The following is a 15,327-nucleotide window of genomic DNA, read 5'->3' as shown; positions in this document are numbered from 1 at the left end:
TTTCAATGTTTCTTGAAATTATTTTTTTTCCAACTTAAATCATTATACAGAATCAACATAAAATCATGTTGTTAATCAGACAGGTTAAATGGACAACAAATACTTATTAGACTTATATAAAATGGGGTTTGTTATTATTTTTTCCTGTTTCTTAGAACTGAATAAGGAAATATATTTTTAGTGTATATATCTTAATCTAGTATTCATCAGTTTATACATAAGTATAATTGGATATTTTCTTACCAAATGTTATATTTCTTACATTTTGATAAATTGTTTGACTCCTCTCTATTTATTATCACACACCATTACCATGTTTATATTTTTATATTGTTATAGTCTGGACGAACAGCTTTACATTATGCTGCTGAGTATGGACGGATTAATACAACAAAATGGTTAATAGATCAAGAATGCAGTCCTTGGGTGAAAACAGAAAAGGTAATATTCAGTTTTATAAACCTATATGGAGTTATTTTCTTTCAGAACGTCAGGTCATTCTTTTTCAGAATCAACCCGGACGATATCATGTTTCAATGATATATGTTCCAAGGCATACAATAATTACCTGTGTAAGGTCATTTTTAGCTCACCTGACCTGAAAGGTCAAGTGAGCTTTTCTCATCACTTGGCGTCCGTCGTCCGTCGTCCTGCGTCCGTCGTCCGTCGTCCGTAAACTTTTACAAAAATCTTCTCCTCTGAAACTACTGGGCCAAATTTTACCAAACTTGGCCACAATCATCCTTGGGGTATCTAGTTTAAAAAATGTGTCCGGTGACCTGGCCATCCAACCAAGATGGCCGCCATGGCTAAAAATAGAACACAGGGGTAAAATGTATATTTTGGCTTATATCTTTGAAACCAAAACATTTAGAGCAAATCTGACATGGGGTAAAATTGTTAATCAGGTCAAGATCTATCTGCCCTAGAATTTTCAGATGAATCGGACAACCCGTTGTTAGGGTGCTGCCCCTGAATTGGTTATTTTAAGGAAATTTTGCTGTTTTTGGTTATTATCTTGAATACTATTATAGATAGAGATAAACTGTAAACAGCAATAATGTTCAGCAAAGTAAAACCTACAAATAAGTCAACATGACCAAAATTGTCAGTCAACCCCTTAAGGAGTTATTGCCCTTTATAGTCAATTTTTAACAAATTTTCGTCAGTTTTTGTAACTTGTACAAAAATCTTCTTCTCTGAAACTACATGGCCAAATTAAACCAAACCTGGCGATAATTATCATTGTGGTATATAGTTTGAAAAATGTGTCCGATGACACCGCCTTCCAAACAAAATGGCTGACATGGCTAAAATTAGAACATAGTGGTAAAATGCAGTTTTTGATTTATATCTTTAAAACTAAGACATTTAGGGCAAATCTTTGAAAATTTAAATGTCCATCAGAATATGGTCTATCCCCTCACAAATTTTCAGATGAATCTGACAACTCGTTATTGGGTTGCTGCCCTAAAATTGGTAATTTTAAGGAAATTTTGCAGTTTTTGGTTATTATCTTGAATACTATTATAGATAGAGATAAACTGTAAACAGCAATTTTGTTCAGCAAAGTAGGATCTACAAATAAGTCACCATGATAAAAATTGTAAGAGTACCCCTTAAGGAGTTATTGCCCTTTATAGTCAATTTTGAACAAATTTTCGTCATTTTTGTAACTTGTACAAAAATCTTCTTTTCTAAAACTATGGGCCATATTAAACTAAACGTGGCCACAATCATCACTATGGTATCTATTTAAAAAAAGTGTCTAATGACCCCACCTACCAACCAAGATGACCGACATCAGTAAATACAGTAACAGGTGAGCGACACAGGCTCTTGAGAGCCTCTAGTTTTCCTTGATAAACATACAGTCTATGATTTACTTCACAACTTTATTCGTCTTATAGTTTTTTGATGCCGATTTGGAAATTTGTTTTTTTAAAGATCAATCGATAATAGGTGTAAAAGAAACTTTCATTGTTGTCCTGCAGTTTAATTTTAGAAACAAATAACGTGAAGTTTTGTTGATTTATCGCTACAATAAACATGATAAAGAAACATTTTCATATACATGTGATGAATTTTAATGTAGACTTTCATAAAATAAATCCAGATTTAACATATTCGTGTGTAAGATTTTGAAAATCTAATTGAGTCAAATTGAATAGGTTGATGGATTTTTGGTTGCTTGCTTAACGTCCAGTGGCAAATATTTCATGCATGTTCAGAACGATACACACTGAATAGGAAATCATACTGTGACCTACATGTATTTATATTCGTCTTCTTGTCAGTTCTTAACTTTTTAAAATTTATGTATACCTTTTACTCTATCAAATGAGCAATTAATAAGATAATCTTACATTCTATTGAATAACATTAACGTAACTCACGCGAGAGTCGGTTGCGGAGGGTATATAATTATATCCTGATTATCTTTTAATAAAATGTATTTCTATTCAAAAGACAATCTTTTTTTCATTTTTCATTCGATTCAAGTAAAGTTGTTAAAAAAAATAATCACTTTTCCGCGATAGAAATAACAAAACAAATAGAAAATAAAACATATCCCACCCCCCCCCCCCTTTTCCATAAGCTAAGTGGTTAACCTGTATACAGTTTTGTTGCTTGGTCGTATCTGTCATATTGGTTTTTCAAAAAATTGTTTTGTAATAAATTGGGTTCCTTAGTTTTCTCAATTCAAGTTGTTTCATGTCAGGATCTTTTATAGTCGACTCGACGGTATGGGTTTTTATACGACTGTAAAAATGTTGCGGTCGTATATTGGTATCACGTCGTCTTTGTCATCGTCGTCCGAAGACACATGGGTTACCGGACAATAACTTTTGTTTAAGTGTATGGATTTCTATTAAATTTTACCATAAGGTTAATGACCACAAAATGAAGGTTGGGATTGATTTTGGGGGTTATGGTCCTAACAGTTCAGGAATTAGAGGCCAAAATGGGGCCCATACAAGCATTTTTCTAGTTTTTTTTTTGGGGGGGGGGGGGAGGTCAGATCATCGTTTCTGTATTTCGATATGTTTTAATTTTTTTTTGGGGAAAGACGGCTTCAAGCCGTCAATCCCCTATGGGGTTGACCAGAGTGACACTCCCTCACTTCATTCATTTTGTTTTTATACATGTTATAGTGTGGAAAACCCCCAACAAATCTCACTTAGATTGAAGAGAAGGAGACCCAGAAATGAATAGTTTGACTTTAAACATATAGATTCTTACACTGCAACAAGTGTATTACGATATTTCTCCACTCGAGACAGTTAAATTTTATTATTTAAAGCGCGAGGCTTGCCGAGCCCTTTAAATAATAAAATTTAACTGTCGAGAGTGGAGAAATATCGTAATACACGAGTTATAGTGTTGGAATCTGTTTCTCTAATGCTTTTTATCGTTCTTTTACAAAAAAATTCAGAAAATGGTGCTCTTTTAATGCGACGTCATCAGCCAAGGTCTCCTTTTTTGATGACGTCACAATAGGAAAATTGAGAAGAAAACAAAACATTTTGACGTCATAATCAAATTTCGACTAATCATTTGCCGAGAACAGATTTTTCACTAGTGAGGAGAAATATTTTTCTCACACCGGTCAGGAAATGTGAAAATAGCACAAAAATTAGAGAAACTTTTTTACACATTTCCCTTCTGTTTCTCACGAAATTATCGTATCTTGGACCCTCCTTTACGCTATTTATGTTTATTTTACAATCCGGAAAAATTAGTATGACGAGATATTCTAAATATATCCAACCTACATTGTATTTTATAGTGACGTCATTCTTGGAAGAAGCAGGGATATCCTTCACCAGTTCACTGGTTATTTAAATCATTCTTAGAGATCGTGCACTTATTACAAATTTGTATTTGTTAAATCTAAACATAAAATTGTTTACTGTAGATGATTTAAACATCAACATGGAAAACTTTAATTTGTAGGTCAACAACTTTCAAAATAAACAAAGATCGTGGGGTTACATGAGACAGGGGAAAGAAAAGATTTTATTACTGTTTTCGGGTCTCACTAATTAGAGACAAGAAGCGTCAAAAAGCGACATGAAGCGTCAAGAAGACGATTTAGCGACAAGAAAAAAATATTCTTCTTGTCGCTTCTTGTCGCTAAAATTCTTCTTGTCCCTAATTAGTGAGACCACTTTTTTCTGTAAAAATTCTGAGAATCTTCCTCCAATTCAGGAGCTCCTCAATTGATGAGTAATTATCCACTAAAATAAAAGTAAATGTATTTAAACTCTTCAAATGTGACATTTCATTGGATTAGTAGTCTTCTATTAAAACTAAATTTTTGTGTACCTACATAATCATTGTAATGGTAAAAAAAAATAACAAAAATTTGCATTTTGTAGTTTAAACATATTTATTATTTACAAATATTTCAAAATTAAGATTTGGAAACCAGCTTCACACAGTTTACATCACTCATATTGTTTTTTTTATTAGTACCTGTTTCCCTGTGATGAGAGTTGTAACTCAGAACTTTAACAATGGAAATTTAAAACTGAATAGATTTTTCAGTCCACCCTTTCTAAAGAAAAAACTTAAAAATCCAAGAGACTTAGAGTACTGTCACAAAAAATGGAAAATGGCCCTAACCTGCAGTTCAGTGGTACACTATCAAGATTTCAAAAAATATTGTAGTTGTTGTGAAATGACAGAATTCAGTTGAGTTGTAGATAATTAGCTATCAACTTTAATCAAATGTTTAGATTTAGAAGATGCAGATCTCTTCCATTGGTCCAAATTGAATCCTAAACTAAGGAAATAAAATGACATAAACAACAGTTGATTTCAATATTGTCAACCTTTCATTCTTCATATGAAAACTATCAAAAGATACCCCCCCCCCCCCTTTTCCAAAAACATAATTAAATAGAAACAAGGTTCGTCTTTCCCCTCAGAGCTATTCAGCTCTTTGATTACTTTTTCACTTTACTGCCAATTGATCTTTATTATATTCAACCTAAACATGCATCAAATATTTGCCACTGGACGTTTAACAACCATGCAACAATCAAACACTATTTTCTTTATATTTCATCACCTCTATATTCTTTTATCTATATGTTTTGGCCTCGCTTCCAGACTTACTTTTTTGCACATTATTCTAATATCTGCAAAACACCTTCATATCTTCATAAATGGTGACCTTTTGCATAGCCTAAAATTATAAGCAATAGGTCAACTTTATTTGTTGTATGGAAGGATTGTAAGCTGTTCATGTCTGCCTGGCATGGTTCATCTGACCTTGACCTCATTTTCACGATTCATTGGTCAATGTTTAGTTTTCGTGGTTAAGTCTGTTTCTTAGTAACTATAAGCAATAGGTCAACTATATTTAGTGTATTGAATGATTGTAAGGTGTTCATGTATTTCTTGTTTGGTTTATATGACCTTGACTTCATTTTCTTGGATCATGTTAAGTTTATGTAATAGTTGTAGTAAAGCTTTCATTTAGGACTATCAACATAATATCAATGGTTAGTAAAGAAGGCGAGACATTTCAGCATGTGCACTCTTGTTTTTATGCTACTATCTGATTCACGCATACCTGCTATTTATGGTTATTATTTTGTATTTAGGGGTGCATCCAGTTGCATCATTTTATCAAAAAGATATTTACCCGACATAACTTAAAGAGAGTCTTTACTTAACTTTTCTTGTATACAAATTATGAAACATCTTCTCGCAATTTTTACTAAGAGTAATTAATCTTCAAATTTAGCAAAATATGGCCTTGAATCTTAACTGTATTATAAATATGAAATAAGCCACAATTTGTTTATTAAAATGCTTCTTAGTCAAACACCCAAATAGTAGGTAAAATCAGTCTCCAGATATAGACTCGATCTAAGGCAGCACATTTTAAAGATTCTGCATTCTGCTTTTGCATTGTTTGGGCATAAAACACAAGTAAATCTAAAAACACATATAAAAATAAGGAGATGTGGTATGATCTCTCGTCAAGAGACCAAATGACACAGAAATTAACAACTAAGCATTCGTGTTGTCAGATTAAAATATCTTTAACACCCCAGTCCAGAGATACATTATACAGAATTTACCATATCCGTACTTATTGCGTAATAAGACATGTGTCCAGGTAAACAGGCTAACAGCAAGTACTTGGTATTTCAAGTAGAAATACATTCCTAATGAATAAAATGGACCCATTTGAGTTGGGATAATACTAATTTAGTTTGAATTTTAGATTTGGATTCCGCCTGGGTTCCTGCTATTTTTAAGCGGAATCCTCCTAATATTCTCATACGGGAAGTCTGCTACCAATAGTTATGCACACGTTTTAGAATTTCGTTTTTGTACCTTTTTGCATGGACTGGCTCATATATATATGTCTGATTTTTTGCATGAAATTATTTTAAAAATTTTAATTCGCATCGCTCGACTGTATATTTTCACTTTTAGGGAATTACGTCCCCTTCAAAAATCCTGGATCATTCCTGTGTTGTTCTGCTTTTGGGGCATATTATCAAAATTATAGAATATTGTATTAACCTTAACTCAGGACATGGACCGTGGCAACTTTGGATTTTGTTTGATATCGTCGAATTCAGAAATACTAATTGTTTACCTTTTCCTCTGGACCAAATCACTTCTTTACTTTAAAATTTACCCCAATATATTTACAAAGTAATTTCATCCCCTTTCTAGCTTTTTGAGTCTAAAACATGTAGTTAACGTACGATTTGAATTTTTTCTAAGGGGGAATGGGGGGATGAAATAAGTCTTTATTGTCATATATACATTTAAGTCATGTAAGTATACATTGAAAATCAACCATATATTTGTGACAAATACAACAGGCTTTTTATCTCGCCTTGACGGAGGCAGGCAAAAAGCGAGACATAGGTATGCTGTTTCCGGCGGCGGCGGCGGTGCGACGGCGGTGTCAACAATGTATTAGTTTGTGATTAGGTCTAGTTCATGGTGAACCACTAGTGGTAGGTCTATGATATTTGGTATACAGTTGTATTAGCATTGGCACATCTCATTCCCATATAGGTTATTTGGCCCCGCCCCCTCAGTCAAGGTCTGTTGACTTTGAAACTTTTCATAGTTTACATGTATTAGTTTGTGATTAAGTCAATTTATGGGGAACCACTAGTGGTAGGTGAATGATATTTGGTATGCAGTTGTGTAAGCATTGGCATATCTTATTTCCATGGAGATTATCTGTCTCCGCCCCCTTAGTCATGGTCTATAGACTTTGCAAATTTTGCTAAGTTAACGTGTTCAGTTGTATAAGCATTAGCACATCTCATTTCCATGCAGAATATTTGGCCCCGCCCCCTCAGTCATGGTCTATTGACTTTGAAACTTTTGTTAAGTTTACATGTATTTGTTTGTGATTAGATCAGTTTAAGATGAACTGCTAATGTTAAGTCAATGATATTTGGTATGCAAATGTATTGGCATTTGAAAGTATCGTTTCCATGGATATTATATAGCCCCACCCCTGATCATGGTTCATTGACTTTGAAACTTTTACATATAGTTTACAAGTTAATGTTTGTGTTTAGGTTTGTTTAAAGGGAACGACATATATTAAGTCAATGGTATTTGGTATTCAATTGTATTAGCATTGGCACATCTCATTCCATGGAGATTATTTAGCCATGTACCTTCAGTCATGGTTCATCGACTTTGAATATTTGCATAACTTACATGTTAGATTATTGCTATTTTAATTTCAACATTTGCATTATGAAAATTACAGAAAGGCGATACATATCTCTGTGATAACAGTTTATTTATGCTTGTATTTTATTCTAATATAGTCAGGGACGGACCCAGAACCTTGATGTCTGGGTGGGGGGGGTCACCATGAAACCAAAATTAAATATATATTTAGAGATGTATGTATGCGAGTGTAATGGTGGTGGGGGAAGAGGTGTCAGTTTCTATAGTATCTTTGAATTTTTTGCCATTTCACTCTATTCTTTATTCTTCTGCCAATTGGTCTCTATTATATTCGTCCTTAACATGCATGACATATTTGCCACTTGACGTGAAGCAACCAACAATCAATCAATACATTTTTTATATTTCATCACCTCTTTATTCTGTTATTTATTTTTTATCCCATTATTTTCTTTTCAGTAAACCCATTCATATCCTCATAAATGGTGGCGCAATCATAGCCTCATACATGTTCATGTACTTGGTAATTGAAACAGGAAAAATATACCATCATATATTATTGTATGCTTGGACTAATGGATAAGTGTTTTAGTCCCAGATTATGTTCTCAAATTGTATGTCTTATAAAAATAAAATGGCATTTCATTGATGATTATATATTAGACAATGCCAACCCAATCCACTTTTTGTGGAAAAGGGGGGAGGGGAGGTTTTTTTTTAACATAGCATTTGTTAGTTTCCTTTGAAAATTGGAGGGAAAAGAAAATACGACATTCAGTCTTAAAACAAATCTTGCATGAAAAAAATTTTTATTTTTGAATAAAGTCAAAAGAAGACAATTTTGAAAATAAAAAATCACAAGAAATGTTAGAATTTTGTTAAGAAGACATATGCCATATATCGATACTAACATTCTTGGCACTAAACAATGTATTTGTAAAGTACGTATAAAACACGTGCCCCCCTGTGTCCCCGGTAAATCCGCCACTGATATTAGTATTGTTCATCAGTAGAAAGCAATTATGCTTTTCGAAAAAGACAGTTTTGTTGTGTGGGAAGAATCAGAAAAGTGTTATTTTTCTAAATTCTTTTTGTTAACGTGGACTTCGTAGTGAAACTCGGTTTGAATTTTACAATATTGAGTATCATATTGAAACATGAACGTGGACTTCAATGAGAACACCTTGATTGCAAGTTTGCAAACGTTTCGACCAATGAAATTCATTTGAATATGCAACGCGGACTTCAACACCTGGATGAAATATTTTATTTAGATCAGCCAATCAAATAAGTTTTTAGTGATTACCGCTAAAATATAGTTCATTGAAATTACAGCAACTTTGCGGAAATGTTTAATTTCTATTCTTGTTTTAAAATGTTTGTCAACTTTTGGTCTGTATAATTATATCAAATGTCACAAACGTAAAAGTAAGTTATTTAAGTGCATCAAAAGGCGTAAGCCAGGACCGACCGTATGAGGGCTAAATAGCCAGTCAAGGTCGTTAAACCCACCATCATTATCACAGACTGAAATTTATCTTATATTTTCCATAATCTATGTTCATTTATTGCAAGAATTCTTGTACGTGCAGACAGCACGATAATTCCGTAAAACAATCGTAACCACGCTTCAATTTTCGTTTGATATTCACTGCTTTTCCACAATTAACGCACGTTTTGCACCATTGACCGGTATTACAATTTACATAGTTTGAAAAGTTCATTGAGCTGTTACTTTATTTACAACTTTTAGCAAGACTAAACTGTTTACTCAATGAATTCAACAAATGTCAACATTATCTATATCAAATTTCATACGATCGCAAAATTTTGCGGTCATATATTGGTATGACGTTGGCATCGTCGTCGTTGTCGTCCGAAGACATATTGGTTTTCGCACTCTGACTTTAGTTAAAGTGAATGGATCTCTTTGAAATTTCACCATAAGGTTCAATATCACAAAGGAAGGTTGGGATTGATTTTGGGGGTTATGGTACCAACAGTTAAGGAATTAGGGGTTAAAAAGGTGCCAAACATAAGCATTTTTGTAACTTCCAGACATAATTTGTGTGTTAGTGTATGGATCTCTCTGACATTGTATCACAAGGTTCCATATCACGAAGGAAATGCTGGGATTGATTTTGGGGGTTATTGCCTCCAAATTTTAGGAATTAGGGGCAAAAAAAGGGGCAAAAAACAAGCATTTTTCTAATTTCATGACAATAACATGTGTGTAAGTGTATGGATCTTTCTGAAATTGTACTACAAGGTTCCATATCACAAAAGGAAAGCTGAAATTGAGTTTGGGGGTAATTGCCCAAAATGTTTAGGAAAAAGGGGCCACAAATAAGGATTTTTCTAGTTTCCAGACAATAACTTGTGTTCAAGTGTATGGATCTCTCTGAAATTGTACTGCAAGGTACCATACCACAAAGGGAAGGCTGGGATTGATTTTGGGGCTAATTGCCTCAAAATGTTAGGAATTTGGGGCAAAAAAGGGGCAAAAAAACAAGCATTTTTAGCTCACCTGACCTGAATGTTCAGCAAAGTAAGATCTACAAATAAGTTAACATTATCAAAATTGTTAGAGGACCCCATAAGGAGTTATTGCCCTTTATAGTCAATATTGAACAACTTTTCGTCATTTTTGTAACTTGTACAAAAATCTTCTTTTCTAAAACTATGGACCAAATTTAATCAAACTTGGCCACAATCATAACTAGGGTATCTATTTACAAAAAAGTGTCTAATGACCCCGCCTACCACCCAAGATGGCCGACATCAGTAAATACAGTAACAGGTGCGCGACACAGGCTCTTGAGAGCCTCTAGTTCTTGTTTTACGACAATAACTTGTGTGTAAGTGCATGGATCTTTATGAAATTGTACTGCAAGGTTCCATATCACAAAGGGAAAGCTGGGTTTGAGTTTGGAGGTAATTGCTCTAAAGGTTAAGGAATTTGGGGCCAAAAAAGGGCCAAAAAACAAGCATTTTCCTAGTTTCCAGAAAATAACTTGTGTTCAAGTGTACGGATCGCTCTGAAATTGTACTGCAAGGTACCATACCTCAAAGGGAAAGTTGGGATTGAGTTTGGGGGTGATGAATCATAAGGGGGTTAAAAGAATTTGAGGGGGGATTTTTTTTTCAATTTTTTTCTTTAAAATTTTCCATTTTTAATTGGTTATTTCTGATTTATATTTTAAAAGCAAATAATAATGATATGGTTTGAATAGGTAAATTAAATTTTTTTAAGTTCTTAGTCCACATTCATTCTGTGTCAGAAACCTATGCTGTGTCAAATATTTAATCACAATCCAAATTCAGTGCTGTATCAAGCTTGAATTTTGTGTCCATACTTGCCCCAACTGTTCAGGGTTGGACCTCTGCGGTCGTATAAAGCTGCGCCCAGCGGAGCATTTTATATTATTTAACAAAAAAATGTTTTAATTACAGACTCTTTTAAATGTCGGTATAATTGTAAATGTTTTTTTTTACCGAAAATATAAGATGCATCGATTTAAATTATATAATAACGATGAATAATTTCTGTTCCGTTTACGATATTTTCAAAATCTAAATAACGAGTACAATATAGGAAAACAGAAAAAGAAAATGTAAATATACAGGAATACATTAATTCTACACATATAATAAGAATTGGTGGACGCCCTATAGTGATCAGTCTGTCCGTTCGTCTGTCCGTCTGTCTTTCCGTTCGTCCGTCCGTAACCAATTGTGTCTACTCTATATCTATGAACCGTTATCTTTTTAAATTTTATACTTGACATGTATATTAACCAACACCAGAGGGTGTGTCATAATGTATGTACAAATTCCTAGGTCAAAGTTCAAAGTCAAAAACTTAAGTTTCAGTTGACAACCCCATGTCCTATGGTAAAGATCGTGTCCACTCTATATCTTGAGAACCGTTATGATTTCAAAGTTTATACTTGACATGTATATTAACCAACACCAGAGGGTGTGTCAAAAGTCAAGGTTAAAAACTTTGGTTTCAGTTGACAACTCCATGTCCTATGGTAAAGATACAATTTTTTTACCATACATTATTTCAGCGGGGCCCACAGAGATGGCTCCCATCTCAATGATGTCTAGATTATTCATGCTCTTAAACAGTAAAATCTCAAATATTGTTCATTTATCTCTTTATTATGTCACTTCATATTTGTTGTTTGTTTAGATTGACTGGTTTTATGTCAAGTATTGTATAGGTAAAATTAGTACAACAATTGCCTATTATTTAAAGAAGATGTATATTTGTATGATTGATAAAAGAGTTTTTGATTGTATTTCAGGGTCAGACTCCTTATGATATGGTAACAATAGAAAGCTATGATTCTGATGAGATAAAAAGGAAGAAGAAAGAAGTGATGGACTTCCTAAAGGTAAATATTCTGTCTTAATTAATAAGAGATATTTACAAATATGTTGACAGATTGTTAGCGACACAACAGACTTGGTACATTGAAGTTACAATAAAACGGTTGCCTGTTGTTTTCAATGTCATTGTAGTATTTGTTGTCAGTTAACAATGTACCAGGTAACTTGACAATTCCAAGCTTGTTGCCTAATATAGATGTTGGCTTATGCGAAAGACAAATGTTTGAAATCAGTGTCTCATCTGTTGGATGTCTCTTATTTTTTGTGTCATCAGCTGGCTATCTCCTAGGTATAGACATCACATCATCTCCTTTTATGTATACATAATGTGTATCTCTGTGCGGAAAAGTTGATTTACATATTTATGCAAATATGTAATAATCATATACTAAAACAAAAAGCACATCTTAACAAAATGTTTAGTATGCTCTCAACCTGTGTATAGATTTTAAATCTTTCAGTATGTAGCGGGTAGACAAAGCCACCTACATAGATAAAACCTCTATGAAATGAGTAAACTCAGTAACATTAACTTTCCTGCACATATTTTTTAAATTACATGCAAAAACAAATAAATCACATCATCATTAAATAGGCCGTGTGCAGTAAATTTTACTCACGTGTGATGTGGCTTAGAAGGAAAAACAATTACTGTGGCGATTAAACATGTGGTAAAGATGTCAGACCACCAATTCATTCACTCCAATTTAGAATGTAAAGTTATATACTAAACATGCTAAAGTAGTCCTTCCCTAAAAAAAATATAGTGCTTTTGATGTCATTGTTTACTTAAACTAAACCAACAAATTTGCAGAAATAATTTTTTTTTGTGAAAGAGAAATATATTTAAACCATTTTTAGACAAAATTTACTTGCCAATGAGTTTGCATTAAAAATTGAGGATTAATGCACTCCATACTATATTTATTTAAGATTTCCAGAACAACCTGGGGCTATGTTTAGTAGTTACCTTCGGTCATTGGTATTTTACTACAAGACATTAAACATGAATTATAATTGGCAGGTAGAAAGATTATACATACGATTCAGTATACAAAGAGTAACACCTGCTTTCTATGAAGTTAAAAATATTATAAAGCTGTAAATGTTGAAAAAATTGTTGGAATAGACAGGCTCTGACAGGGATTTCGAATTAGTGATCTGACACCTTTAAAGAAATAAACATGGTATCACAAAAATCAGAAAACAGCCTAACACCAGAATTTGTCCTTTCTTTTGCAATTAAACAATGGGAGAAATAAAACCAAATATAGTAACACATACTTTAAGAAATTATGTATTTTCTCCATTATGATTATGGTTGATAAAACTACTGTTTTTAACTTGGCAATATCTGCTCCTGAAAGAAATCAAAATAAATAAATAAACATAAACCTAAATTATTTGAAAAAGAAAGAATATTACAAAATTTAAGTAAAATTTTATTTGTTGTCCCTTATTTTAGTTATTCAGATTGATGATTCCAATCGCCGTAACACAACCATGTCTGTGGTCTTTTATTCCCTCTTTCTCCATAAAGACTGGTTGTCAGAATAATTTGTCTGACGTGTGTATTTCTTGATCTTGTGCATTTCCAAACATTATGTGCAAATTATGGGCAAGTTTGAAATTGTTCTTACAATCTTTATTGTCAGTGGCAAAAATAGGTCTTTAGGATAGATATAAGATGTGGTATCGATTGGCAATGAGACAACTCTTCACAAGAGATCAAATGACCCAGAAATTAACAATGAAAGGTCACTCTACTTAGGAGATAACTGTATTGTATTTTAAGCCTATCGCAAATTGAGTTTACCTAGCGACGCGGAGCGGAGATAGGTAAACGGATATTTGCGACAGTAAAATCAAGTTTTACGAAGGCCAAGCTTAAAATACAATACAGTTATCTCCATTCTAATGTCATATATTAACATAAATTTCATTTAATAAATGTTTTGGCTTGAAAATGCCATAAATGAAAAAGTCCGCGAAACTGTTGCATCGTCATTAGCATTTAAACAATATGACGTCATATGTATGCTCTGGTTGTCAAACATGAATACTTAACGTATTTCTACCTTTCGTACGCTTCAGAATGGTTTCAATATAGACAAAAAGATTTTGAGGCTCAGAATGTGACTATTTTGTTTATTTTTTGAGAAATTACGAGGAAATTGCATACCCAAAACATATCAGAATTCAAAATGGTGGCTTTTTTAGTTACGGACTGGTAGAACGTGGAATCTAACCCCTCAAAATATTTGTCAACGTCCAATGAAAATTGTCGTTACATACTTATTGCATTAGACTATTTATTACATGTTTTTCTTTTGTAGACTGTCATGTCAAAGACATCCCAAGAATTGACTCCTGACAACCAATCAAAGGAACCTGTAGCACCAGTAGTTGGAGGTAATCATCTAATATTAATTATTCAGATACTGGCTGAAATAATAATTACTTGTTTCTAATCACGGAGACCTTGATGTCTGCTAACAATGGCGGTACTATCATGTCTACTGGTTCATCATACAAGGCAATTGTCTATGTTAATTATTGTATATACTGGCTGGAATGACATGAATGATGTATTGTTACTTATTTCTTATATATGGAAACCTTGATATCTGCATATAACCTGTATAATGTTAAAAAAAAATAACATTAATAGGAAAAGTAAAGTAGGCTATTGATGAAGATTGATTGATTACAGATCATATTAACCTTAACATAAACTTCTCTCATTCTCATCCGATTTAGGGACTGTGGAATATTTATATGAGGGTGGGGCCGGTTCTTTCCTCAACCTGTTGATTACAGATCACAATAACCTTAAATTCATTCTCACCCGATTTATATAACATTCTCAACCTGTTCAGTTGACAACCAAATCCAGCCATCGGCTCAACTGGATTTTACAGAATAAGTAGTTTTTGGCAAATTAATACATTGACCTATAGACAGATAGACACATTGACCAGTTGACCTATTAACAAATGGAAATATTAATCAATTGACACATTGGCAGATCAGCATATCAAAATTGAGGTATCAAATTCAAACATCGACACAATGATTAGTTGACACATTAACAAACTGACATATTGCTACATTGACAATTCTAAAGCTTTTTACACATTGACACATTGAGAGATCTACACAAAAGCATACTCATACATTGATATATTGCTATGTTGACACACTGACAGATCATATAAAAAACAAGATGTGGTA

General features: G+C 33.1%; 1 protein-coding gene across 1 annotated transcript in view; it reads left to right on the top strand.

Annotated features, from left to right (window-relative positions):
* The first annotated feature begins 347 nt into the window (after window positions 1-347).
* LOC143083989 (uncharacterized) overlaps window positions 348-15,327 on the top strand; it is a 58,537-nt gene continuing 43,557 nt past the window's right edge. Inside the window, exons 1-3 of the mRNA XM_076260401.1 lie at window positions 348-441; window positions 12,009-12,098; window positions 14,430-14,505. Of these exons, the coding sequence (XP_076116516.1) occupies window positions 12,027-12,098; window positions 14,430-14,505 (148 nt within the window). The 5' untranslated portion in view covers window positions 348-441; window positions 12,009-12,026. The remainder of the gene's footprint in view (window positions 442-12,008; window positions 12,099-14,429; window positions 14,506-15,327) is intronic.

This window comes from Mytilus galloprovincialis, chromosome 7 (assembly GCF_965363235.1).
Source record: "Mytilus galloprovincialis chromosome 7, xbMytGall1.hap1.1, whole genome shotgun sequence".
Taxonomy (NCBI): domain Eukaryota; kingdom Metazoa; phylum Mollusca; class Bivalvia; order Mytilida; family Mytilidae; genus Mytilus; species Mytilus galloprovincialis.
Note: the sequence above shows the minus strand (reverse complement) of the source record. Positions and strands in the feature narration are given on the sequence as shown.